Source organism: Pseudophryne corroboree, chromosome 1 (genome assembly GCF_028390025.1).
Source record: "Pseudophryne corroboree isolate aPseCor3 chromosome 1, aPseCor3.hap2, whole genome shotgun sequence".
Taxonomy (NCBI): domain Eukaryota; kingdom Metazoa; phylum Chordata; class Amphibia; order Anura; family Myobatrachidae; genus Pseudophryne; species Pseudophryne corroboree.
Window position 1 is genome coordinate 892,481,752 of NC_086444.1, and position 26,355 is coordinate 892,508,106.

Genomic DNA, 26,355 nt, shown 5'->3' on the forward strand with positions numbered 1-26,355 from the left:
GAGATCTATGTAGAAAACGCTATTTTGCTACTAAAAGCTTGAAAAAACAAGATATAGAGGGACATCCTGTGATTTTGGATGATGCAGATTTATTGCCTCTAAACATCCTTATTGAATTAGAACAAGAAAGCAAAAGCCAGACTGGTGAGGTACTTTTATATGAGGCTGATAAGAATAGGAAAGGCCCTTTCAAAAAGAAATCAGAATTCTATCCTACCAATCAACTTAGTGGGGGGATAGAGACCTTTTTCAATATAACCCTAAATGATATGAGATCATTATGTCAAAATTCAAAGACAATAACAAAGAAGAGAGATAATTTACATTCCCAAGAGAGAAGGGCCCTGAACAACTTAACTAAAGATAAATCACTCACTATCAGGGCTGCAGACCAGGGCGGGGGGACAGTGGTACAAAATACGGAGGATTATCTGAAGGAGGCATACAGACAATTGAATAACATCTTGTTCTATAAAATTCTTGAATTTGATCCTACCTCCAAATATCAGAAGGAACTGAAAGAGTTTCTTGATGTGGCGTTAGAAGAGGGGGCGATATCTAAGTCTGAATATTCTTTCCTTTTTACCACACACCCAGTTATTCCTACATACTATCACCTCCCAAAGATTCACAAGTCACTACATGCACCTCCTGGGCGTCCCATAATATCTGGTGTAGGGTCCCTCACTTCCAATCTTTCTGCTTTTGTTGATTATCATTTACAGCCACATGTTTTAAGCCTTAGATCATATATTAGAGATTCTACTCACTTTATTAATTTAATTAAAAACATAAAATGGAAAAATAGTTATCTATTTATGACCTGTGATGTGGAGTCATTGTACTCCAATATACCTCACAAATTAGGTCTTGAGGCACTTGAAATCACATTAAGCACTGATAGATCACTGGAAATAGTTAAAAGACGGTTTGTTTTGGAGGCGGTTGAATTTATTATGACTCACAATTACTTCACATTCAACACTAAATTTTATTTACAGACATTGGGAGTTGCAATGGGCACCAGGTTCGCCCCGAGTTTAGCTAACATCTATATGGGCCACCTAGAAGACAAGTATGTCTGGGATGGTCCATTCGGGGCGAACCTGGTGCTATATGGAAGATATATTGATGATATGTTTTTTATCTGGGATGGGGATGTACATCAGATTGAGGAATTCTTGTCATATCTTAATAATAATGAATTTGGGTTATCTTTCACTAGCACAATACACGAATCAGCAATAACTTTCTTAGATATCGCCCTCAAAGTAGAAGATAATCTTATCAGTACCTCTACTTTTAAGAAAGCGGTCGATACTAACAATTTTTTAAATTATCACAGCAGTCACCACCGCCCCTGGCTCGATAATATACCAAAAAGTCAGTATCTTCGACTCCGTAGAAACTGTTCAACAATAGAACAATTTGAAACTCAAGCTCTAGAATTAACTCAAGCATTTAAAGAACAAAATTATCCTATAGACATTATAGATCATGCTTTTAATGAGGCTTTGAAATGTGATAGAGAGTCCCTACTTATCTATAAAAAGAAAGAGGATGTGAAGGACTCCATCAATGATGGTCAACCTAGATTCATAACAAAATATAATGCCTGTTCAAAAGAGATCAAACGTATTATTCATAAGAATTATCCTATTCTAAAAACTGATAGGATCTTATCAAAAGAACTAATAGACAAACCACAAGTTATCTTTAAAAAGGCTTCTAGTTTGAAAAACTTCTTAGCACCAAGTCACTATGAAGCTACAAAAAATGTTCCTAACTACACATGGTTACAGAAGTTCAATACAGAAAGGGGGAATTACAAATGTAGAAAACTAGGATGCACCACCTGTAATACTATGCTAGATAAAAGTATAACTGTTACATCCTATTCAAATGGCTCCACGTTTAATATACAACAACGCATCAATTGCCGCACGACATATGTCATATATGTGATCACATGTGTATGTGGCATACAATACGTGGGCCGCACGACTAGGATGTTGCACATCAGATGTTTAGAACATAAAAATAACATTAGGCGGGGTGTCAGTACACATAGCTTAGTACGACATGTGAAGTATAAACATCATAGCAACACCTCAGTAATTAGGATACAAGGAGTGGAACATGTTCAAAGTACAACAAGAGGGGGAGATAGATTCAATCTTCTATGCAAACGCGAAGCTTTCTGGATCTTCTCCCTGGGTACATTGTTTCCGAATGGCTTGAATGATTCAATTGAGATGAATAATATATAGGACATCCAAATGAGCAATCTGAATGTATAATGTGTATAGAAAGAAACCACTGGGGAACATTGTCAGGTCCTATATGTCTTTCAAAGGATTAAGAAATAAATACAGACTCTGAAAGTACGAAAGAAGTGAGCTATGTATCTGTGTATGTATATACACACATACACACAAAAAATGTGGAGAGTAAAACGTCTGGTGTGTGTGCATATATATGTTGAGATTATAAAGGAGCTTAGATTACAAATGTCTGAAGGTTCTGATAATCCTATGAGAGTATGGGATAGTGTGATAAATTTGATCCTCTGTCGAATAACATGGTTTGTGATAATTATGTACATATAAAGATCTCTATGTGTACTGTTAAATTCACTATATATATGTGGAATACGTAATATAATCATGTTATGAGAGTCTAGACAATTGTGATATCTTTTGGAATCGGGTTACGTCTGGTTATGATAGCTATAGTAAGCACAATTAATATATAAGATAAATATTTAATAAACAGAAAAAAAATTTAAAAATTTGTTCTTCCTGGGTTTTGGAGGTGATTCGAACCCGGGTCTGTCTGTTTACAGACAGGGGCCTTAGCCTCTTGAGCCACTCGGCTCCACATTGCTCTGAGTGTTATAAAAATATAGTTATTATTTAAAAAGATTTAAGATGAAAATTAACTCCTATGTCTCGTGTTAATACAAATGAATAAATAAATGTATAGTATGGAGACTATATAGTACAAAGTAAATGGGTTTATAAATTTGTATAATAAACATAAATAGATTGTTGCCTTATGCTATAATTTATTATAGTGTTTAATGTGTGAAATAATGAAAAAAGAAAACACAGGTTTAAAAAGATCATCACACCTGTGCTAATTAATGCTAATTAATGCTCTATATTGATTGGGTACCTGGCATTTAAATACGGACAACAGAATGCACCTCAATACCTTCTGATGAAACCGTGAGATTGAAAGCACGGAGAAACGCGTTAAGGAACAATTTTAAAACACCAGCAGGCGGCAAGGAATCCCTCTATGCCAGAGGATAATTTGGAGAAATTGCCAGAAACCAACTTTGAAAGTGTACACCCTTCCCCTGTGGACGCTGCAGACACCGCCGCTCCCGCCGGAAAACCTCGGCTTCAACTGCACAAGATCCAGCCTGACGGAGGTTTCAATCTACGGCTGTGGTGAGCATTAAACATTGGCGGTGGGGATAGAAGAGGGTGACACCAGTTGTTGTGCGGCAGACACAACTGTGCACACTTGCAGTTTCTACCAAACTTACTGTTTCAGTCTGTGGATACAAAGTAATAACGGACATCGTCACAAAATAACCAGCTCTTCACCGGGGAGTTATATAAATAGCACTTTGTGTGCTTAAAGAAAAATCTATATTGGAGCTCCAGCGGTATAGGGTTATTTGGACGGTAATAGTCACAGTTCTGGACATTTCAATATTGCAGCCCTGGTGTGTTTTAAAGATTTTATTTATTTTTATGTTGTGCATTAACAAGAAATCGGATTATTAAACAATAAATAAATATATAATTGTAATCAAAAGATCAAAATATATATGCGCTTCCTTGTAATATACATATTTTATATGGTATATGGTTTTAGTGATTGTGAGTGAGTGTTTGTGTGTGTGTATGTGAGTGTGTGTGAGTGTGATTGTGAATGAGTGTGATTGTGAGTGAGTGTGCGTGTGTTTTTTATTATTTCTTCCGCGGGTGCGAATTTCCGCTAATACGAACTGTACCCACTGTATTTGACATTAATGCACACATATCAATAAAGTTTATTACAGATGACACCATCAATTTACAACCAAGCAAATGGCACCACACACTATAAATATATGCCCATGTATGGAAAACGCCATTGGCACCATGCGCGCAGCTGCTTTCACACGACAGGAGCTGCGCGTGCTGGTCGCGGTAATGGACTGCCGTGTAGGCGCGCAGGGCCCTTTATCCCAAATAGGGTAAAGCGCGAGGCCTACGCGGAGGTCCGCCGCTTACTGCAAACACGCACCCGGAGCAGGAGGACCATCATACAGTTGGAGAGGCACTGGAGCGACCTCCGCCGACGCACGCCGGACCTGTTGGCGGAATTGCGCCAACAAATCCGCGCAAGACGTATACGTAGTAAGTTTAACATATTACATTAAATATGTGTATTACACTGAGAATATTACCATACACTTTAAATGTAAAGACTGCACATTTTCACTAAGATGTTATATAGTGAGAAAATTAGCAGACTGTTAGACTATTGTAGAACAAACATGCCAAGTTTACACAGTGTGTGTGGTTATGGGAAGCAGTACTGACTGTAGCAAAGTGCTTTGGAAATAGTTAATGTTGTTGTACTGAGTTGCTACACAGGCTGTCGCCTGAACCCAATAACTTGCTCTGTGTCTATAACATGGGACAGAACAATGTAATTTTAAAATGCTGATTTTTTTTTTTAAGCTACTACCTAATTATTACATATCTCATTCTAGGGCAAGCACAACGTCGAGTAGCGTCTGCAAGGTGGAGAATTACACGCCCAGGCCCAGCACATTCTCCACACCCCTCCCCTTCTGTGGACCACTCCCCCTCTCCGCCCCCCTCCCCCTCTCTTTCCCAAGCCCCCTCTCTGGCCCACTCCCCCTCTCCGGCCCACTCCCCCTCTCTTTCCCAATCCCCTTCTCCACCCCCCTCCCCTTCTGTGGCCCAATCCCCCTCTCCGGCCAACTCCCCCTCTCCGGCCACCTCCCCCTCTCCGGCCACCTCCCCCTCTCCGGCCCACTCCCCCTCTCCGGCCCACTCTGTTATGAGCCACGGCTGTGGCTCATTCCTGTTTTGCAGTTTTGTTCTGTATTTCATGTTATACTTTTGTTTATGTTCCCCGTGGGTGTCATGGGGTGCTCGGAGCTCACCCTTAAGGAGGGGATACTGTTATGAACCACAGGTAGTGGTTCATTCCTATTTTATGTTTATTTAGTTGTCTTGCATGCCAGGATTTCCCATTGCTCTGTTTTGGATTACTCTTGTCTGCTGCCGCTGGTGAGTCTGTGCAATTGCAGCTTGTTCCCATGTGTTCAGCCTCATCTGGCTGCTGATTGCATCTTGTCAGCTTAGTCGTGCAGCAGGCCAGCTGCTAGAGATAATTAATTAGGCCTCTCTGATATATGCTGGCTCACTGCAGTTAGCAGATGCTGATGATATTCCTTGGTTTGCAGTCTGCTTTAAGTTTGAGCTGGTTCTTGTCAGTCCCTGTGTGGATTCCTGTGTCAGTCCCTGTGTGGATTCCTGTGTCAGTCCCTGTGTCTGATCCCGTGTCCTACCCTGAGTTCCAGTGGATTCTGCCTGTCCTCCAGTTCTGAAAGTCGGTGTCGGCAGCTTCCTGTTTGCCTATGTCAGTTGCAGAAAGTATCCAGTCCTGCTCAAGCCGGTTGTTCCTGTCCTCAGTGGTCCTGTACTCAGAGATTTGTCATCTTTTCCTGGAGTCTGACTGAGCACCTTTAACATCCTGTGGTGTTCGTGAGTCACGGCGCAGCCGTGTGTTGCGGCTTGTCCGCTTACTGTTTATTATTTAGTATATTTGTGTCCTGGAGCTTTTGCGGAGGATTCCGCTCTCCCTGATCCACTCTGGTATCCAGCGGTGCTGGATAGGAGTAACGGATCAGTGGATCTTTGGTTGTCCTTTTCCCTGGCGGCTAGTCCGCACATACCTTTTGATTTAGTTAGTTAGCTTGTAACCCCTGGCCTGGTTGCTTAGTCAGAGGGCCCCTTGTTATCACCCTGTCTCGGATTTCCCTTTGTCTCCCATTAAGACCTGAGGGGGCATCGGGGTTGGGCAGACATAATCCGCCCTTCGAACGCGGCTGCCATGGGCTCAAGCAACCATAGTCTCGCAGGGGATTTCTGATAACACGGGCGAGACAACGGAGTTAGGGCGCCAGGGGTTACTAGGCTTTCCTGCTCCCACAACCAGCATATCTTCCCAGTACTCTGACCTCAGCCATACGATCTCCTCTGGTCTGGAGTACGGGAATCATAACACACTCCCCCTATCTGGCACAATCCACCTCTCCGGCCACCTCCCCCTCTCCGGCCCACTCCCCCTCTCCAGCACAATCCACCTCTCCGGCCACCTCCCCCTCTCCGGTCCACTCGCCCTCTCCGGCCCACTCCCCCTATCCGGCCACCTCCCCCTCTCCGGCCACCTCCCCCTCTCTGGCCCACTCCCCCTCTCCGGCACACTCACCCTCTCTGGCACAATCCACCTCTCCAGCCCACTCCCCCTCTCCGGCCCACTTCCCCTCTCTGGCCAAATCCACCTCTCCGGCCCAATCCCCCTCTCCGGCCCAATCCCCCTCTCTTTCCCAATCCCCCTCTCTGGCCCAATCCCACTCTCTTTCCCAATCTCCCTCTCCGGCCCAATCCCACTCTCTTCCCCAATCCCACTCTCTTCCCCAATCCCACTCTCTTCCCCAATCCCACTCTCTTCCCCAATCCCCCTCTCTTCCCCAATCCCCCTCTCCGGCCCAATCCCCCTCTCCGGCCCAATACCCCTTTCTTTCCCAATTTCCCTCTCTGCCCCCCTCCCCCTCTGTGTCCTAAACCACCTCTCCACCACCCTCACCCTATCAATCTCAACCACCCTCTGTAAGGTCCTCCCCCTTCCATCCTCTTTCCCAAATCGACCCTCCTTCCCCCATCCTGCCTCCTTCCCCCGTCCAGCCCTCATCCCCCATCCAGCCATCCTCACCCATCCAGTCTACATCCCCCAGCCAGCCACCTTCGCCGCCATCCGAATGGGCAGCAGAGGCCCCGGAGCCACTTGAGGGAGGTGGGCAAGTGGCAGAGGAGAGTAAGTTCACACACATTGTTTTTATTTTTTTTAAAGTATTTTACGACACATTCAAGTAAATGCAGTGTTGTACTGTGGCCAATCTTGCCAAGGTTAAATGCTTGTCTTCTTCATCATGGTATGGATGATGCATTTACATTTGTGTGAGGAACATTATATGTACAGTGTCTACATCTGCAATGTTGAGGATGGCCACTCTGGGTCGCCAATCACTATGTCGACAGGTTTGCCTGCACAACAGGGTTTGTATGTGAAACATTATATGCCAAATATTTAGACCTGAGTGGTACTTTTTGTGTGGTTTTACTTTTACAATTGTGCCTGAGATGACACTGAGGAGAAGGTACAATGCCCCACTGAATAGTGTCAATGGAGGTAGAGACATTAATTCTCAGCATCTGAAGGGAGAGCTAATCTGGAATAGTTCTGTCCATAGCACTACAAATCAAAGATACTGACAGAGCTAACTTGCATACTGGCATCAACTCTGCTCGGAAAGGATTGTTTTTAATACTGTAATACCCCTTTCACACAGAGACAGAAACCTGGATTATTGCTGTGGCAAGCAGGTGTGACCCGTGCCCAACACTGAATGAGTCGAACCATTTCTTGCATGAAATCATCTCCAAGAGTCATGTGTGAGCAGCGATGATCCTGGGTTGGACACAGGTCAGAGGCGGAACTTCAGTATGAGAAGGGAATCAGTAAATCTGTAGCTCCTGAAAAGTACTTGTGCCCAGTGTGCTATATTCATACTATTAATACATACCCTCCAACTGTACCTTTTTAGCAGGTACCATTCCTTTTTTTTATGGTCTGTACCGATTTTGGGCTCTCCAAACTTCCACTGAAAGTATAGGAAAAGGCCCTTTACCCGTGGCCATGCCCCCTTTTCAAATTTGTACCGATTTTTATGTGTAAAATGTTGGAGGGTATGTTAATATGGAACACTTATCCATTAAATGAATCCTTATTAAGCGTCTAATTCAGATTTTTACATAAACCTGATGGTTTATGTGTAAATCCGATGGTGTGGGGTCTGTACGGGTGCAAGATTGATTCTGCGCATGTGCAGAACGGGCCTTGTGATATCTCTCACAGCCCCCTGTGTACTGCAAAATGATTGACATGCTGTGGCATTTGGGGGTGGAGTGGCGGCACCCGGCACAGTTCTACAGAATGATGGTATGTTACTCCCCCAACCCCCCCCTCGTCCCCATTTTTTTAGGTATGACAGGTCTGGGGTCTGCACCGTCAGAAGAAGATTTACTTGACCTGCGTGCTTGGATCTGATGGCCAGCCTGAGTGAGCTTCAGAATCGTGACCAGTGGTAACGATGGTCATGATTGTGATCTGAAGCTGCATCCTTATATGCAGCACTCGGTCTCTCAAAAATGCATGCTGGAAGCATCTATCTCCTCCAGATGTCTCCTTCTGTATTTACATTTTAATTATGTTTCCTTGCGGCTGTATAATTCCTTACAAACATGAATGAGGCCCTAAGTGCACAGTTGAAAGCATGGCCACGGAAGACTAACAGGATAGACTGTAGTTGTAGTGGCCTCCAGTTACTTATCCACAATTCGTAATTGAAAGGTTAAAGGGGGTAATACAGAGTTGATCGCAGCAGTAAATTTGTTAGCAGTTGGGCAAAACCATGTGCGCTGCAACGGTGGCAGATATAACATTTGCAGAGAGAGTTAGATTTGGGTGGGTAATTTTGTTTCTCTGCAGGGTTAATACTGGCTGCTTTTTTTCTACACTGTATTTGAGATTTCAGTTTGAACACACCCCACCCAAATGTAACTCTCTCTGCACATGTTATATCTGCCCCCCTCTGCACTGCACATGGTTTTGCCCAACTGCTAACAAATTTGCTGCTGCGCTCAACTCTGAATTAGTGCGTAATTAGTAGCATTGTTCCATTACCAGAGTAATGCTAGTCCTACTGCTATTTAGCAGAGGCAACTTTATTTAAAATGGTAACCGGTGATAACAAAACTCAAGCATTTGTACTATTACACATTTATATGTGTTACATACTGCTTAAGTATATGCCATTGTTTTGAAGTGTGTGCTGGGTTTTATTACTAACTTTTTTCTTACGGGAATCCAGAAACTGTTGAAGAGTTCCAGCATAATAAATCTTATTATTTTATTAATGTTGTCACTACTGTGTTGGATTTTGGGGATCACCTGTGTCTCTGCTGTGGCGTAGAAAAAGAAGAAACATCAGGAACATCTAAAAAGGTGAGAAATTCCCATACCAGTAGATTCACAATCACATTGAGATACAGCGCTAACACCAGGGGTGTTACAGGAGTACCATTTCTCCCTCTGCATTTTTGGATGGTGGGCTGTGGCATCTTCTACGATGCCCTTCTTATGCCAAAGAGACATCCACCTTAAAACAATCACCCACCAATGCCTAAAAGAAAAGGGGAAAGGCTATTGGAGTGTTGCAGTGTGGGAGTGACATACACAGATCCCTTCTAGGATTGAGTGACAGCTTGAAGATACACTGTGAAGTATTGTGAGAGCTGCACTGTGAGACCTGTGACCAATGTTCATGAAAGCTTTGAGATGTAACTGGAGTATATTCAAGCAAAGAAGTATGTTTAAGGCTGTAATTCTACACTTTACTGAAACCATTATGGCCCAGATTTATCAAGCCTTGGAGAGTGATAAATTGCATGGTGATAAACTACCAACCAACCAGCTCCTAACTGCCATGTTACAGGCTGTGTTTGAAAAATGACAGGAGCTGATTGGGTGGTACTTTATCACTGTGCAATTTATCACTCTCCAAGATTTGATAAATCTGGGCCATGTTTGTTCCTAAAAATTGAAGTTGAATAGGAAAAAGTAGTTGAGTACCTATATTATCTACATTTGTAACCCACATTGGGCCTAATTCAAGGTTGATTGCAAAACAAAATTTTCCTCTAATGGGCAAAATCATGTGCACTGCACGTGTGGCAGATATAACATTTGCAGAGAGAGTAAGATTTGGGTGTGTTATATTGTTTATGTGCAGGGTAAATACTGGCTGTTTTATTTTTACATTTTAATTTAGATTTCAGCTTGAACACACAGGCCCGGTGACAGGGAGGGTCAAAGGGGACACTTGTCCCAGGCCCCGACATTGGCAGGGGCCCCAAGGTTCATCCGCGGCTGTGTGGCAGCTGCAGGATAAATGTAAATAATTATATGGATGGATCGCGGCATCAATCACTTATTGCCACCCTGTGATAACAGAACCGGTATTGTAATGAGCTTTACATGGCATTGTCATCACTGGTTGTTATCTATCACGTACAGCAGTGACAAAAAAATCCACCTACAGCAAAAGCTCTAATTGTCACTGGTGATATGGTTTTTCACCATTAATAAATGAAGTTTTCTCTAGTTTTTTAATCCTTTTGTGTTTCAGCCAGGGGCACTGAAAAGTGGGAGTGGGTACTAATTTTCTGGGCCTAGAGTTGTCTGATGGTTCCACAGTTTTTTGAGGGGCCCAGTGATCTGCGGAGGAGGAATGTCCCCTTCTGTGGCACACGTGTCCAGTGTACAGTGGCACACATATTTCCCATTTTCCCAATCATTTTTTTGAAAAATAGAATAGTTAGTATTAACAGAACATTTCTTAACTTTAGTAGACACAACATATAACAAAATGAGAAAAACAACAGTGCAGATTAGTAAACAGTATCAGCGTAATACCTATGGGTGTTCAAAATTTACCATTGTGCAGGGCACAGGACTCTGAGGGTGACACTGTTGCTGCCATGTGGCTTACATAGTGCCTGGAACCTCACCCTGCAGCCAGTAGCGCTCTGAGCAGATCTGTACTTCCAAGAGCTGGTACTCCGCCCCCTAGGCATGACATTATGATGTCACATGTTTAGAAGGCAGAGCTTGCACAGGGCACACTACCGCCATGTCAAGGTACGAGAGGTGGATTTAGACCTCATGGGGCCCTAAGCAAGATACCGATTTAGGGCCTCCCTCCCTCAAACAATCCATAGCACTATATTTTAATTCCTGATTTATGCCTGTTACATTATTTGTTGTTTTTCCTCCTTATATTCTGTTACAGTATATTACTTCCCCCGCCACTAATTGCACAATAGCCCTCATTCCGAGTTGTTCGCTCACTAGCAGATTTTAGCAGCATTGCACACGCTAGGCCGCCGCCCTCTGGGAGTGTATCTTAGCTTAGCAGAATTGCGAACGAAAGATTAGCAGAATTGCAAACAGAAATTTCTTAGCAGTTTCTGAGTAGCTCGAGAATTACTCCTACTTTGCGATCAGCTCAGCCCGTTTCGTTACTGGTTTGACGTCACAAACACGCCCTGCGTTCGGCCAGCCACTCCCCCGTTTCTCCAGACACTCCCGCGTTTTATCCTGGCACGCCTGCGTTTTTCCGCACACTCCCAGAAAACGGTCAGTTTCCGCCCAGAAACCCCCCTCTTCCTGTCAATCACACTCCGATTACTTCAACGATGAAAATTCTTTGTTCGGACGTGAGTAAATCTACCAAGTTTTGTGCTAAAATACTTAGCGCATGCGCACTGCGCACTGCATGCGCATTTTTGCCTTAATCGCTCCGTTACGAAAATCGGCAACGAGCGAACAACTCCGAATGACCCCCAATGTCCATTCACTGACTGCATTTTATAATACCCATTATTACCCTCTTCAGTCAGTGTGACTGCATTGATTATATATCAGTGCCCTACTGATTGTAGCAGGCATGTCTCCATCGACTATACACAGTAGTGCTTAAAAAAGTGTATTATAGCATATTGATAGTCAGTGTGCCATCTCCCGCGCCCTGATTATAGCAGGTGGGTGTGATACACAACACTGCACTTAAAATAACACTGTCCAGCCCCCACCCCGATTGGAATTTGAAGTAGGTGGATGATATACAAAATTAACAAAATAATGTAATAAAGTACACTGGAAGACCTCATGTTTTTCTCTGTGCGCATCTCGGCTCCTCTCTGCGCGTGTGATGTCATAAACATGGGTCACACGCACAATACTGCAGGACTAGAGACACATGAGTGCACTGTATCTGGCACCCCCATCTGTTTCATCACTTGCAGCTTTCCGGGAGTATTCAGCCAGCCCAGCGCTCAAACATTTTTGATGAAGGTTGCGGTCCACTGGAAATGCCCTCCATACAACCTTATCCGTGGGACCCATGGGGCCCCCTGAGACCCAAAGGGCCCTAAGCAGCCGCCTTGGTTGCCTTGTGGTAAATCCTCCTTTGCACTGTACTGAACAGTATCACTGGATAATCACATACTGTATTTGGAGTCTGTTATCACTAAAATACAGTAGTGCATGTATAAAACATTACAACTGAGAAAACAACATACCCTGTGATGCATTCTGCTGAGGATCAGTCACTGGTGGAACTGTGAACCCCCTCTTTGCTGGTTTCAGGACTGTTTCATTTTCTCCTAAACGTTCTTGCTTTGTTTGGTTTAAAGCATTTTCAATAAAGTAGACATCATCCCTGAGCTGTGATATTTGGGAAAAAACTAAGTCCAAACCCTGTGATACATTGGAAAAGACAAAAACAAACACAGAACCAAAATTATATTAAGTGCCTTAAACTGCAGTAGAAGATATAAGTCAAATCTAACAAAACATTCAGTGCATTACTGCTATAATATTTGTATTACTATGACATGGGGAAAAGCTAAAGCATTTTGTTAAGTTTAGCAGTTTATCAGTAATGTGGTCACATACTGTCTCCCTGTGGTAACAATGTGCATCTACATTACTATTAACATGAGTTTGATATAGCTTGTATGCAGGTTTGATATATGGCTGTATATACAGTACTGTATACTTGTTGCACAGTAACTGTGCTATAAACCAGGAAGTATAAATACAGAGCTGCCCTAAAGATAATAAGATGTTACATTAATTATTTATTTAAAGGGAAGAGGGGCTGTACTGCACACCATAACATAAACATAATAAAATGTTCTACAATACAATGCAGAGACTTGTAGTGCCAAAAAGAAAAAGGGAAAATGTAGGCACACACTCTAAGCACTAATTATCCAGGTAATCAGGTTCACCTTGATGTTGTAGGTGGGCAGGTATTTAAGTATTGTAGATTTCTCATACGTCCCAGAGGATATGGGGACACTTCAAGAACCATGGGGTATAGACGGGATCCGCAGGAGACATGGGCACTTTAAGACTTTCAAAGTGGTGTGACCTGGCTCCTCCCTCTATGCCTCTCCTACAGACTCCAGTTTAGATTCTGTGCCCAGTGAGACTGGATGCACTCTGAGGAGCTCTACTGAGTTTCTCTGAAAATACTTTATGTTAGGTTTATTATTTTCAGGCAGAACTGCTGGCAACAGTCTCCCTGCTTCGTGGGACTTAGGGGAGAGAAGCAGACCTACTTCTGTGAGTTTCAAGGCTCTACTTCTTTGGCTACAGGACACCATTAGCTCCTGAGGGTCTGATCGCTAGGTACGCCTAGATGCTCGTTCCCAGAGCCCGCCGTCACCCCCCTTGCAGAGCCAGAAGTCAGAAGACAGGTGAGTAGAAGAAGATCAGAAGACTTCAGTGACGGCTTTGTGGTACCACACAGCTGCCGCGCTGCGCGCCATGCTCCCACACACACAAGCACTGTACGGTGCAGGGCGCGGTGGCGGGGGGGGGGGGTGCCCTGGGCAGCATATAAATCCTCAATAGAGACTGTCAAAAGATAATATGAGTGCCTAGGCACTATATCCAACCCCTGCCATTATAAATATATTTAAGAAATAGCGGGGCAGAAGCGCGCCATTATGGGGGCGGGGCTTACCCCTCACAGCTCACATCAATGCCATTTTCTCTTCACAGAGACGCTGGCCCTTCCAAAAGTACACTGCTGTACAGAACAGAGTGAAAGGGGGGGCACTGTTGATGGGTGCAATATAGGTTAATAAAAAGCACAATATATAATGAGCGCTGGGCGATCAGCTGGAAAATTCCCTGACAGGATTTACTGGGGTCTATCCCTTAAAGCCAGTGTAATGTCGGTGGGTGTTTGGTACACTTGTGTCGGCATGTCTGAGGCTGAGTGCTCTGCCACAAACGACTGTGGGAATGACCCTATCGGCACCGCCGACTCCTGTTGGTACTTGGTACATGTGAAAAATGTGTCAATATGTCGGTAGATGTATGTTTTTCCTAAGAGAAAACTATATGGGAGACATAGACGTGTGTCGGTGACCCTGTCTGCACCAACAATATCTAACTGGGTAAAAATGTGATGCATACCGGAAGGGACTATACCTATATGTATATATGTATAGTAGGATTGCATATTTCTGTGACACAGACATAGGCGTAGTAATGTTTATGGAGTGTGTCATATTCATAGAATATATTTCCCTCAGACCCCTCGGGGTCACAAAAATGGTTTGTATGCCCAGTTACTACTCCCTGATGTCGACACGAATACTGTTTCTTATGTCGACTGTAATGTTTCCTGATTAGATCCACAAAATATTATTCAGCATTCAGTACGTTTCATACACATTAAAAACGTATTAACGTCTCTAGGGACCCTGCAGTTCATGGGCAAAAGGATATATATATATGAGATTGGTATATATGTGTCTATATGTGTATTTAGATTAGTGATGTGCACCGGACATTTTTCGGGTTTTGTGTTTCGGTTTTGGATTCGGTTCCGCGGCCGTGTTTTGGATTCGGACGCGTTTTGGCAAAACCTCACCGAAAAATTTTTGTCGGATTCGGGTGTGTTTTGGATTCAGGTGTTTATTTCAAAAAACCCTAAAAAACAGCTTAAATCATATAATTTGGGGGTCATTTTGATCCCATAGTATTATTAACCATAATTTCCACTCATTTCCAGTCTATTCTAAACACCTCACACATCACAATATTATTTTTAGTCCTAAAATTTGCACCGAGGTCGCTGGATGGCTAAGCTAAGCGACACAAGTGGCCGACACAAACACCTGGCCCATCTAGGAGTGGCACTGCAGTGTCAGGCAGGATGGCACTTCAAAAAAATTGTCCCCAAACAGCACATGATGCAAAGAAAAAAAGAGGCGCACCAAGGTCGCTGTGTGACTAAGCTAAGCAACACAAGTGGCCGACACAAACACCTGGCCCATCTAGGAGTGGCACTGCAGTGTCAGACAGGATGGCACTTCAAAAAAATTGTCCCCAAACAGCACGTGACATGATGCAAAGAAAAATTAAAGAAAAAAGAGGTGCAAGATGGAATTGTCCTTGGGCCCTTCCACCCACCCTTATGTTGTATAAACAGGACATGCACACTTTAACGAACCCATCATTTCAGCGACAGGGTCTGCCACACGACTGTGACTGAAATGACTGGTTGGTTTGGGCCCCCACCAAAAAAAGAAGCAATCAATCTCCTCCTTGCACAAACTGGCTCTACAGAGGCAAGATGTCCACCTCATCATCATCCTCCGATTCCTCACCCCTTTCACTGTGTACATCCCCCTCCTCACAGATTATTAATTCGTCCCCACTGGAATCCACCATCTCAGGTCCCCATGTACTTTGTGGAGGCAATTGCTGCTGGTGAATGTCTCCACGGAGGAATTGATTATAATTAATTTTGATGAACATCATCTTCTCCACATTTTCTGGAAGTAACCTCGTACGCCGATTGCTGACAAGGTGAGCGGCTGCACTAAACACTATTTCGGAGTACACACTGGAGGGAGGGCAACTTAGGTAGAATAAAGCCAGTTTGTGCAAGGGCCTCCAAATTGCCTCTTTTTCCAGCCAGTATACGTACGGACTGTCTGACGTGCCTACTTGGATGCGGTCACTCATATAATCCTCCACCATTCTTTCAATGGTGAGAGAATCATATGAAGTGACAGTAGACGACATGTCAGTAATCGTTGGCAGGTCCTTCAGTCCGGACCAGATGTCAGCACTCGCTCCAGACTGCCCTGCATCACCGCCAGCGGGTGGGCTCGGAATTCTTAGCCTTTTCATCGCACCCCCAGTTGCGGGAGAATGTGAAGGAGGAGATGTTGACGGGTCACGTTCCGCTTGACTTGACAATTTTCTCACCAGCAGGTCTTTGAACCTCTGCAGACTTGTGTCTGCCGGAAAGAGAGATACAACGTAGGTTTTAAATCTAGGATCGAGCACGGTGGCCAAAATGTAGTGCTCTGATTTCAACAGATTGACCACCCGTGAATCCTGGTTAAGCGAATTAAGGGCTCCATCCACAAGTCCCACATGCCTCGCAAAATCGCTCTGTTTTAGCTCCTCCTTCAATGTCTCCAGCTTCTTCTGCAAAAGCTGTCTGAACTGACTTCACGTGTTGCAAGTTCAAAGGGTTGCAGAACCTTCCACAACATTGAAATCATTCTCCACTGCGCTTGAGTCAGGTGCATTCCCCCTCCTTTGCCTATATCATGGCCAGATGTATAGGCTTGAATGGCCTTTTGCTGCTCCTCCATCCTCTGAAGCATATAGATTGTTGAATTCCACCTCGTTACCACCTCTTGCTTCAGATGATGGCAGGGCAGGTTCAGGAATGTTTGGTGGTGCTCCAGTCTTCTGTATGCGGTGGCTGAATGCCGAAAGTGGCCCGCAATTCTTCGGGCCACCGACAGCATCTCTTGCACGCCCCTGTCGTTTTTTAAATAATTCTGCACCACCAAATTCAATGTATGTGCAAAACATGGGACGTGCTGGAATTTGCCCAGATGTAATGCACGCACAATATTGCTGGCGTTGTCTGATGTCACAAATCCCCAGGAGAGTCCAATTGGGGTAAGCCATTCTGCGATGATCTTCCTCAGTTTCCGTAAGAGGTTGTTAGCTGTGTGCCTCTTCTGGAAAGTGGTGATACAAAGCGTAGCCTGCCTAGGAACGAGTTGGCCTTTGCGAGATGCTGCTACTGGTGCAGCCGCTGCTGTTCTTGCTGCGGGAGGCAATACATCTACCCAGTGGGCTGTCACAGTCATATAGTCCTGAGTCTGCCCTGCTCCACTTGTCCACATGTCCGTGGTTAAGTGGACATTGGGTACAACTGCATTTTTTAGGACACTGGTGACTCTTTTTCTGAGGTCTGTGTACATTTTCGGTATCGCCTGCCTAGAGAAATGGAACCTAGATGGTATTTGGTACCGGGGACAAAGTACCTCAATCAAGTCTCTAGTTGCCTCTGAATTAACGGTGGATACCGGAACCACATTTCTCACCGCCCAGGCTGCCAAGGCCTGAGTTATCTGCTTTGCAGCAGGATGACTGCTGTGATATTTCATCTTCCTCGCAAAGGACTATTGGACAGTCAATTGCTTACTGGAAGTAGTACAAGTGGTCTTCCGACTTCCCCTCTGGGATGACGATCGACTCCCAGCAGCTACAACAGCAGCGCCAGCAGCAGTAGGCGTTACACTCAAGGATGCATCGGAGGAATCCCAGGCAGGAGAGGACTCGTCAGACTTGCCAGTGACATGGCCTGCAGGACTATTGGCTTTCCTGGGTAAGGAGGAAATTGACACTGAGGGAGTTGGTGGTGTGGTTTGCAGGAGCTTGGTTACAAGAGGAAGGGATTTAGTGGTCAGTGGACTGCTTCCGCTGTTACCCAAAGTTTTTGAACTTGTCACTGACTTATGATGAATGCGCTGCAGGTGACGTATAAGGGAGAATGTTCCGAGGTGGTTAACATCCTTACCCCTACTTATTACAGCTTGACAAAGGCAACACACGGTTTGACACCTGTTGTCCGCATTTGTGTTGAAATAATTCCACACCGAAGAGCTGATTTTTTTTGTATTTTGATCAGGCATGTCAATGGCCATATTCCTCCCACGTACAACAGGTGTCTCCCCGGGTGCCTGACTTAAGCAAACCACCTCACCATCAGAATCCTCCTTGTCAATTTTCTTACCAGCGCCAGCAACACCCATATCCTCATCCTGGTGTACTTCAACAGTGACATCTTCAATTTGACTATCAGGAACTGGACTGCGGGTGCTCCTTCCAGCACTTGCAGGGGGCGTGCAAATGGTGGAAGGCGCAAGCTCTTCCCGTCCAGTGTTGGGAAGGTCAGGCATCGCAACCGACACAATTGGACTCTCCTTGGGTATTTGTGATTTAGAAGAACGCACAGTTCTTTGCTGTGCTTTTGCCAGCTTAAGTCTTTTCATTTTTCTAGCGAGAGGATGAGTGCTTCCATCCTCATGTGAAGCTGAACCACTAGCCATGAACATAGGCCAGGGCCTCATGCGTTCCTTGCCACTCCGTGTCGTAAATGGCATATTGGCAAGTTTACGCTTCTCATCAGACGCTTTAAATTTGATTTTTGGGTCATTTTACTGAACTTTTGTTTTTTGGATTTTACATGCTCTCTACTATGACATTGGGCATCGGCCTTGGTAGACGATGTTGATGGCATTTCATCGTCTCGGCCATGACTAGTGGCAGCAGCTTCAGCACGAGGTGGAAGTGGATCTTGATCTTTCCCTATTTTAACCTCCACAATTTTGTTCTCCATTTTTTAATGTGTGGAATTATATGCCAGTATCAATAGCAATGGCCTACTACTATATATACTGCGCACAACAAAAATGCACCACAGGTATAGAATGTAGATGGATAGTATACTTAATGATGACACAGTGGTAGGTACAGCAGTGGCCTTCCGTACCGTACTGCTATATATAGTATACTGGTGGTCACTGTGTCAGCAAACTGCAAAACTAAAATGCACCACAGGTATAGAATGTAGATGGATAGTACACTTAATGATGACACAGAGGTAGGTACAGCAGTGGCCTTCCATACCGTACTGCTATATATAGTATACTGGTGGTCACTGTGTCAGCAAACTGCAAAACTAAAATGCACCACAGGTATAGAATGTAGATGGATAGTACACTTAATGACGACACAGAGGTAGGTACAGCAGTGGCCTTCCGTACCGTACTGCTATATATTATATACTGGTGGTCACTGGTCAGCAAAACTCTGCACTGTACTCCTCCTATATAATATTAATTATACTGGTGGTCCCCAGTCCCCACAATAAAGCAGCACACTGAGCACAGATATGGAGTGTTTTTCAGGCACACAACGTATACTGGTGGTCACTGTCAGCAAAACTCTGCAATGTACTCCTGCTATATAATATACAGCTGCTCCCCAGTCCCCACAATTAAGCAGTGTGAGCACAGATATATATGCAGCACACTGAGCACAGATATGGAGCGTTATTTTTCAGGCAGACAACGTATACTGGTGGTCACTGTCAGCAAAACTCTGCACTGTACTCCTGCTATATAATACAGCTGCTCCCCAGTCCCCACAATTAAGCAGTGTGAGCACAGATATATGCAGCACACTGAGCACAGATATGGAGCGTTGTTTTTCAGGCAGAGAACGGATAACTGGTGGTCACTGATCAGCAAAACTCTGCACTGTACTCCTCCTATATTATAAAGCTGCTCCCCAGTCCTCCCCACAATTAAGCAATAATGCACAATCAAGTTCAACATAAACGGAGAGGACGCCAGCCACGTCCTCTTCCTAACATTTCCAATGCACGAGTGAAAATGGCGGCGACGCGCGGCTGCTTATTTAGAATCCGAATTTCGCGAGAATCCGACAGCGGGATGATGACGTTCAGGCGCGCTCGGGTTACCCGAGCCATACGGGAGAATCCGAGTATGGCTCGGACCCGTGTAAAAAGGGTGAAGTTCGGGGGGGTTCGGTTTCCGAGAAACCGAACCCGCTCATCACTAATTTAGATATATGTATGTATATATATTTATTATGAATGCTGAGGTAAAGTTCCTCCTTCTCATGTGCGGACCGCTCTGTTGAAAATAAGTGTGGGTCAGCCGTGACAAGATGGTTTCAAATCCACAAGAGGATTCCGAGTGTTTATTCTTTTCCTGCCGCGGAGAGGATAAAGTGAGAGTTACCCCCTGTTCTGCACGGGACCCTTTCACAAAGGATCGTATGCAGGAAGCTACATTATGTTCTAGTTATGTGTCCACGTGTGCGTTGATTATACTAATCATTACATGCGCATGGGGGAGTAGTAGTACTCAGAAATTAGAGATGAGCGCCTGAAATTTTTCGGGTTTTGTGTTTTGGTTTTGGGTTCGGTTCCGCGGCCGTGTTTTGGGTTCGACCGCGTTTTGGCAAAACCTCACCGAATTTTTTTTGTCGGATTCGGGTGTGTTTTGGATTCGGGTGTTTTTTTCAAAAAACCCTAAAAAACAGCTTAAATCATAGAATTTGGGGGTCATTTTGATCCCATATTATTATTAACCTCAAAAACCATAATTTCCACTCATTTTCAGTCTATTCTGAATACCTCACACCTCACAATATTATTTTTAGTCCTAAAATTTGCACCGAGGTCGCTGGATGACTAAGCTAAGCGACCCAAGTGCCCGACACAAACACCTGGCCCATCTAGGAGTGGCACTGCAGTGTCACGCAGGATGTCCCTTCCAAAAAACCCTCCCCAAACAGCACATGACGCAAAGAAAAAAAGAGGCGCAATGAGGTAGCTGTGTGAGTAAGATTAGCGACCCTAGTGGCCGACACAAACACCGGGCCCATCTAGGAGTGGCACTGCAGTGTCACGCAGGATGTCCCTTCCAAAAAACCCTCCCCAAACAGCACATGACGCAAAGAAAAATAAAAGAAAAAAGAGGTGCAAGATGGAAATGCAAAGAAAAGAGAAAAAGAGGTGCACTGTGGTCGCTGTATGGCTAAGCTAAGCGACACAAGTGGGCGGCACAAACACCTGGCCCATCTAGGAGTGGCGCTACAGTGTCAGACAGGATGGCACTTAAAAAAATTGGTCCCAAACATCACATGATGCAAAGATAAATAAATAAATAAAAAAAGAGGTGCAAGATGGAATTGTCCTTGGGCACTCCCACCCACCCTTATGTTGTATAAACAGGACATGCACACTTTAACCAACCCATCATTTCAGTGACAGGGTCTGCCACACGACTGTGACTGATATGACGGGTTGGTTTGGACCCCCACCAAAAAAGAAGCAATTAATCTCTCCTTGCACAAACTGGCTCTACAGAGGCAAGATGTCCACCTCATCATCATCCTCCGATATATCACCGTGTACATCCCCCTCCTCACAGATTATCAATTCGTCCCCACTGGAATCCACCATCTCAGCTCCCTGTGTACTTTGTGGAGGCAATTGCTGCTGGTCAATGTCTCCGCGGAGGAATTGATTATAATTCATTTTAATGAACATCATCTTCTCCACATTTTCTGGATGTAACCTCGTACGCCGATTGCTGACAAGGTGAGCGGCGGCACTAAACACTCTTTCGGAGTACACACTTGTGGGAGGGCAACTTAGGTAGAATAAAGCCAGTTTGTGCAAGGGCCTCCAAATTGCCTCTTTTTCCTGCCAGTATAAGTACGGACTGTGTGACGTGCCTACTTGGATGCGGTCACTCATATAATCCTCCACCATTCTTTCAATGTTGAGAGAATCATATGCAGTGACAGTAGACGACATGTCCGTAATCGTTGTCAGGTCCTTCAGTCCGGACCAGATGTCAGCATCAGCAGTCGCTCCAGACTGCCCTGCATCACCGCCAGCGGGTGGGCTCGGAATTCTGAGCCTTTTCCTCGCACCCCCAGTTGCGGGAGAATGTGAAGGAGGAGATGTTGACAGGTCGCGTTCCGCTTGACTTGACAATTTTGTCACCAGCAGGTCTTTGCACCCCAGCAGACTTGTGTCTGCCGGAAAGAGAGATCCAAGGTAGGTTTTAAATCTAGGATCGAGCACGGTGGCCAAAATGTAGTGCTCTGATTTCAACAGATTGACCACCCGTGAATCCTTGTTAAGCGAATTAAGGGCTGCATCCACAAGTCCCACATGCCTAGCGGAATCGCTCCCTTTTAGCTCCTTCTTCAATGCCTCCAGCTTCTTCTGCAAAAGCCTGATGAGGGGAATGACCTGACTCAGGCTGGCAGTGTCTGAACTGACTTCACGTGTGGCAAGTTCAAAGGGCATCAGAACCTTGCACAACGTTGAAATCATTCTCCACTGCACTTGAGACAGGTGCATTCCACCTCCTATATCGTGCTCAATTGTATAGGCTTGAATGGCCTTTTGCTGCTCCTCCAACCTCTGAAGCATATAGAGGGTTGAATTCCACCTCGTTACCACTTCTTGCTTCAGATGATGGCAGGGCAGGTTCAGTAGTTTTTGGTGGTGCTCCAGTCTTCTGTACGTGGTGCCTGTACGCCGAAAGTGTCCCGCAATTCTCCTGGCCACCGACAGCATCTCTTGCACGCCCCTGTCGTTTTTAAAAAAATTCTGCACCACCAAATTCAAGGTATGTGCAAAACATGGGACGTGCTGGAATTTGCCCATATTTAATGCACACACAATATTGCTGGCGTTGTCCGATGCCACAAATCCACAGGAGAGTCCAATTGGGGTAAGCCATTCTGCGATGATCTTCCTCAGTTGCCGTAAGAGGTTTTCAGCTGTGTGCGTATTCTGGAAAGCGGTGATACAAAGCGTAGCCTGCCTAGGAAAGAGTTGGCGTTTGCGAGATGCTGCTACTGGTGCCGCCGCTGCTGTTCTTGCGGCGGGAGTCCATACATCTTCCCAGTGGGCTGTCACAGTCATATAGTCCTGACCCTGCCCTGCTCCACTTGTCCACATGTCCGTGGTTAAGTGGACATTGGGTACAACTGCATTTTTTAGGACACTGGTGAGTCTTTTTCTGACGTCCGTGTACATTCTCGGTATCGCCTGCCTACAGAAGTGGAACCTAGATGGTATTTGGTAACGGGGGCACACTGCCTCAATAAATTGTCTAGTTCCCTGTGAACTAACGGCGGATACCGGACGCACGTCTAACACCAACATAGTTGTCAAGGACTCAGTTATCCGCTTTGCAACAGGATGACTGCTGTGATATTTCATCTTCCTCGCAAAGGACTGTTGGACAGTCAATTGCTTACTGGAAGTAGTACAAGTGGGCTTACGACTTCCCCTCTGGGATGACCATCGACTCCCAGCAGCAACAACAGCAGCGCCAGCAGCAGTAGGCGTTACACGCAAGGATGCATCGGAGGAATCCCAGGCAGGAGAGGACTCGTCAGAATTGCCAGTGACATGGCCTGCAGGACTATTGGCATTCCTGGGGAAGGAGGAAATTGACACTGAGGGAGTTGGTGGGGTGGTTTGCGTGAGCTTGGTTACAAGAGGAAGGGATTTACTGGTCAGTGGACTGCTTCCGCTGTCGGCCCAAGTTTTTGAACTTGTCACTGACTTATTATGAATGCGCTGCAGGTGACGTATAAGGGAGGATGTTCCGAGGTGGTTAACGTCCTTACCCCTACTTATTACAGCTTGACAAAGGGAACACACGGCTTGACACCTGTTGTCCGCATTTCTGGTGAAATACTTCCACACCGAAGAGCTGATTTTTTTGGTATTTTCACCAGGCATGTCAACGGCCCTATTCCTCCCATGGACAACAGGTGTCTCCCCGGGTGCCTGACTTAAACAAACCACCTCACCATCAGAATCCTCCTGGTCAATTTCCTCCCCAGCGCCAGCAACACCCATATCCTCCTCATCCTGGTGTACTTCAACACTGACATCTTCAATCTGACTATCAGGAACTGGACTGCGGGTGCTCCTTCCAGCACTTGCAGGGGGCGTGCAAATGGTGGAAGGCGCATGCTCTTCACGTCCAGTGTTGGGAAGGTCAGGCATCGCAACCGACACAATTGGACTCTCCTTGTGGATTTGGGATTTCGAAGAACGCACAGTTCTTTGCGGTGCTACTGCTTTTGCCAGCTTGAGTCTTTTCATTTTTCTAGCGAGAGGCTGAGTGCCTCCATCCTCATGTGAAGCTGAACCACTAGCCATGAACATAGGCCAGGGCCTCAGCCGTTCCTTGCCACTCCGTGTGGTAAATGGCATATTGGCAAGTTTACGCTTCTCCTCCGACAATTTTATTTTAGGTATTGGAGTCCTTTTTTTACTGATATTTGGTGTTTTGGATTTGACATGCTCTGTACTATGACATTGGGCATCGGCCTTGGCAGACGACGTTGCTGGCATTTCATCGTCTCGGCCATGACTAGTGGCAGCAGCTTCAGCACGAGGTGGAAGTGGATCTTGATCTTTCCCTAATTTTGGAACCTCAACATGTTTGTTCTCCATATTTTAATAGGCACAACTAAAAGGCACCTCAGGTAAACAATGGAGATGGATGGATACTAGTATACAATTATGGATGGACTGCCGAGTGCCGACACAGAGGTAGCTACAGCCGTGGACTACCGTACTGTACTGTGTCTGCTGCTAATATAGACTGGTTGATAAAGAGATGTAGTAGTAGTATGTATGTATAAAGAAGAAAGAAAAAAAAACCACGGGTAGGTGGTATACAATTATGGACGGACTGCCGAGTGCCGACACAGAGGTAGCTACAGCCGTGGACTACCGTACTGTACTGTGTTTGCTGCTAATATAGACTGGTTGATAAAGAGATGTAGTAGTAGTATGTATGTATAAAGAAGAAAGAAAAAAAAACCACGGGTAGGTGGTATACAATTATGGACGGACTGCCCAGTGCCGACACAGAGGTAGCTACAGCCGTGGACTACCGTACTGTACTGTGTCTGCTGCTAATATAGACTGGTTGATAAAGAGATGTAGTAGTAGTATGTATGTATAAAGAAGAAAGAAAAAAAACCCACGGGTAGGTGGTATACAATTATGGACGGACTGCCGAGTGCCGACACAGAGGTAGCTACAGCCGTGGACTACCGTACTGTACTGTGTTTGCTGCTAATATAGACTGGTTGATAAAGAGATGTAGTAGTAGTATGTATGTATAAAGAAGAAAGAAAAAAAAACCACGGGTAGGTGGTATACAATTATGGACGGACTGCCCAGTGCCGACACAGAGGTAGCTACAGCCGTGGACTACCGTACTGTACTGTGTATGCTGCTAATATAGACTGGTTGATAAAGAGATGTAGTAGTAGTATGTATGTATAAATAAGAAAGAAAAAAAAACCACGGGTAGGTGGTATACAATTATGGACGGACTGCCCAGTGCCGACACAGAGGTAGCTACAGCCGTGGACTACCGTACTGTACTGTGTCTGCTGCTAATATAGACTGGTTGATAAAGAGATGTAGTAGTAGTATGTATGTATAAAGAAGAAAGAAAAAAAAACCACGGGTAGGTGGTATACAATTATGGACGGACTGCCGAGTGCCGACACAGAGGTAGCTACAGCCGTGGACTACCGTACTGTACTGTGTCTGCTGCTAATATAGACTGGTTGATAAAGAGATGTAGTAGTAGTATGTATGTATAAAGAAGAAAGAAAAAAAAAACACGGGTAGGTGGTATACAATTATGGACGGACTGCCCAGTGCCGACACAGAGGTAGCTACAGCCGTGGACTACCGTACTGTATTGTGTCTGCTGCTAATATAGACTGGTTGATAAAGAGATGTAGTAGTAGTAGTATGTATGTATAAAGAAGAAAGAAAAAAAAACCACGGGTAGGTGGTATACAATTATGGACGGACTGCCCAGTGCCGACACAGAGGTAGCTACAGCCGTGGACTACCGTACTGTACTGTGTCTGCTGCTAATATAGACTGGTTGATAAAGAGATGTAGTAGTAGTATGTATGTATAAAGAAGAAAGAAAAAAAAACCACGGGTAGGTGGTATACAATTATGGACGGACTGCCGAGTGCCGACACAGAGGTAGCTACAGCCGTGAACTACCGTACTGTGTCTGCTGCGACTGGATGATAAATAATGATATAAAAAATATATATATATCACTACTGCAGCCGGACAGGTATATATTATATAATGACGGACCTGCTGGACACTGTCTGTCAGCAGAATGAGTTTTTTATAGAATAAAAAAAAAAACATTACACAAGTGAAGTCACACGACGAGTGTTTAACTTTTTCAGGCAATCACAATATAGTATACTATACTACTAACTATACTGGTGGTCAGTGTGGTCAGGTCACTGGTCAGTCACACTGGCAGTGGCACTCCTGCAGCAAAAGTGTGCACTGTTTAATTTTAATAATAATATGTACTCCTGGCTCCTGCTATAACCTATAACTGGCACTGCAGTGCTCCCCAGTCTCCCCCACAATTATAA

General features: G+C 44.9%; 1 protein-coding gene across 1 annotated transcript in view; it reads right to left on the reverse strand.

Moving 5' to 3' along the window:
* Positions 1-26,355, reverse strand: part of LOC135050104 (EF-hand calcium-binding domain-containing protein 14-like) — a 327,290-nt gene that overhangs the window by 190,211 nt on the left and 110,724 nt on the right. The window contains exon 8 of the mRNA XM_063956272.1: positions 12,522-12,699. Within this exon, the coding sequence (XP_063812342.1) occupies positions 12,522-12,699 (178 nt within the window). The remainder of the gene's footprint in view (positions 1-12,521; positions 12,700-26,355) is intronic.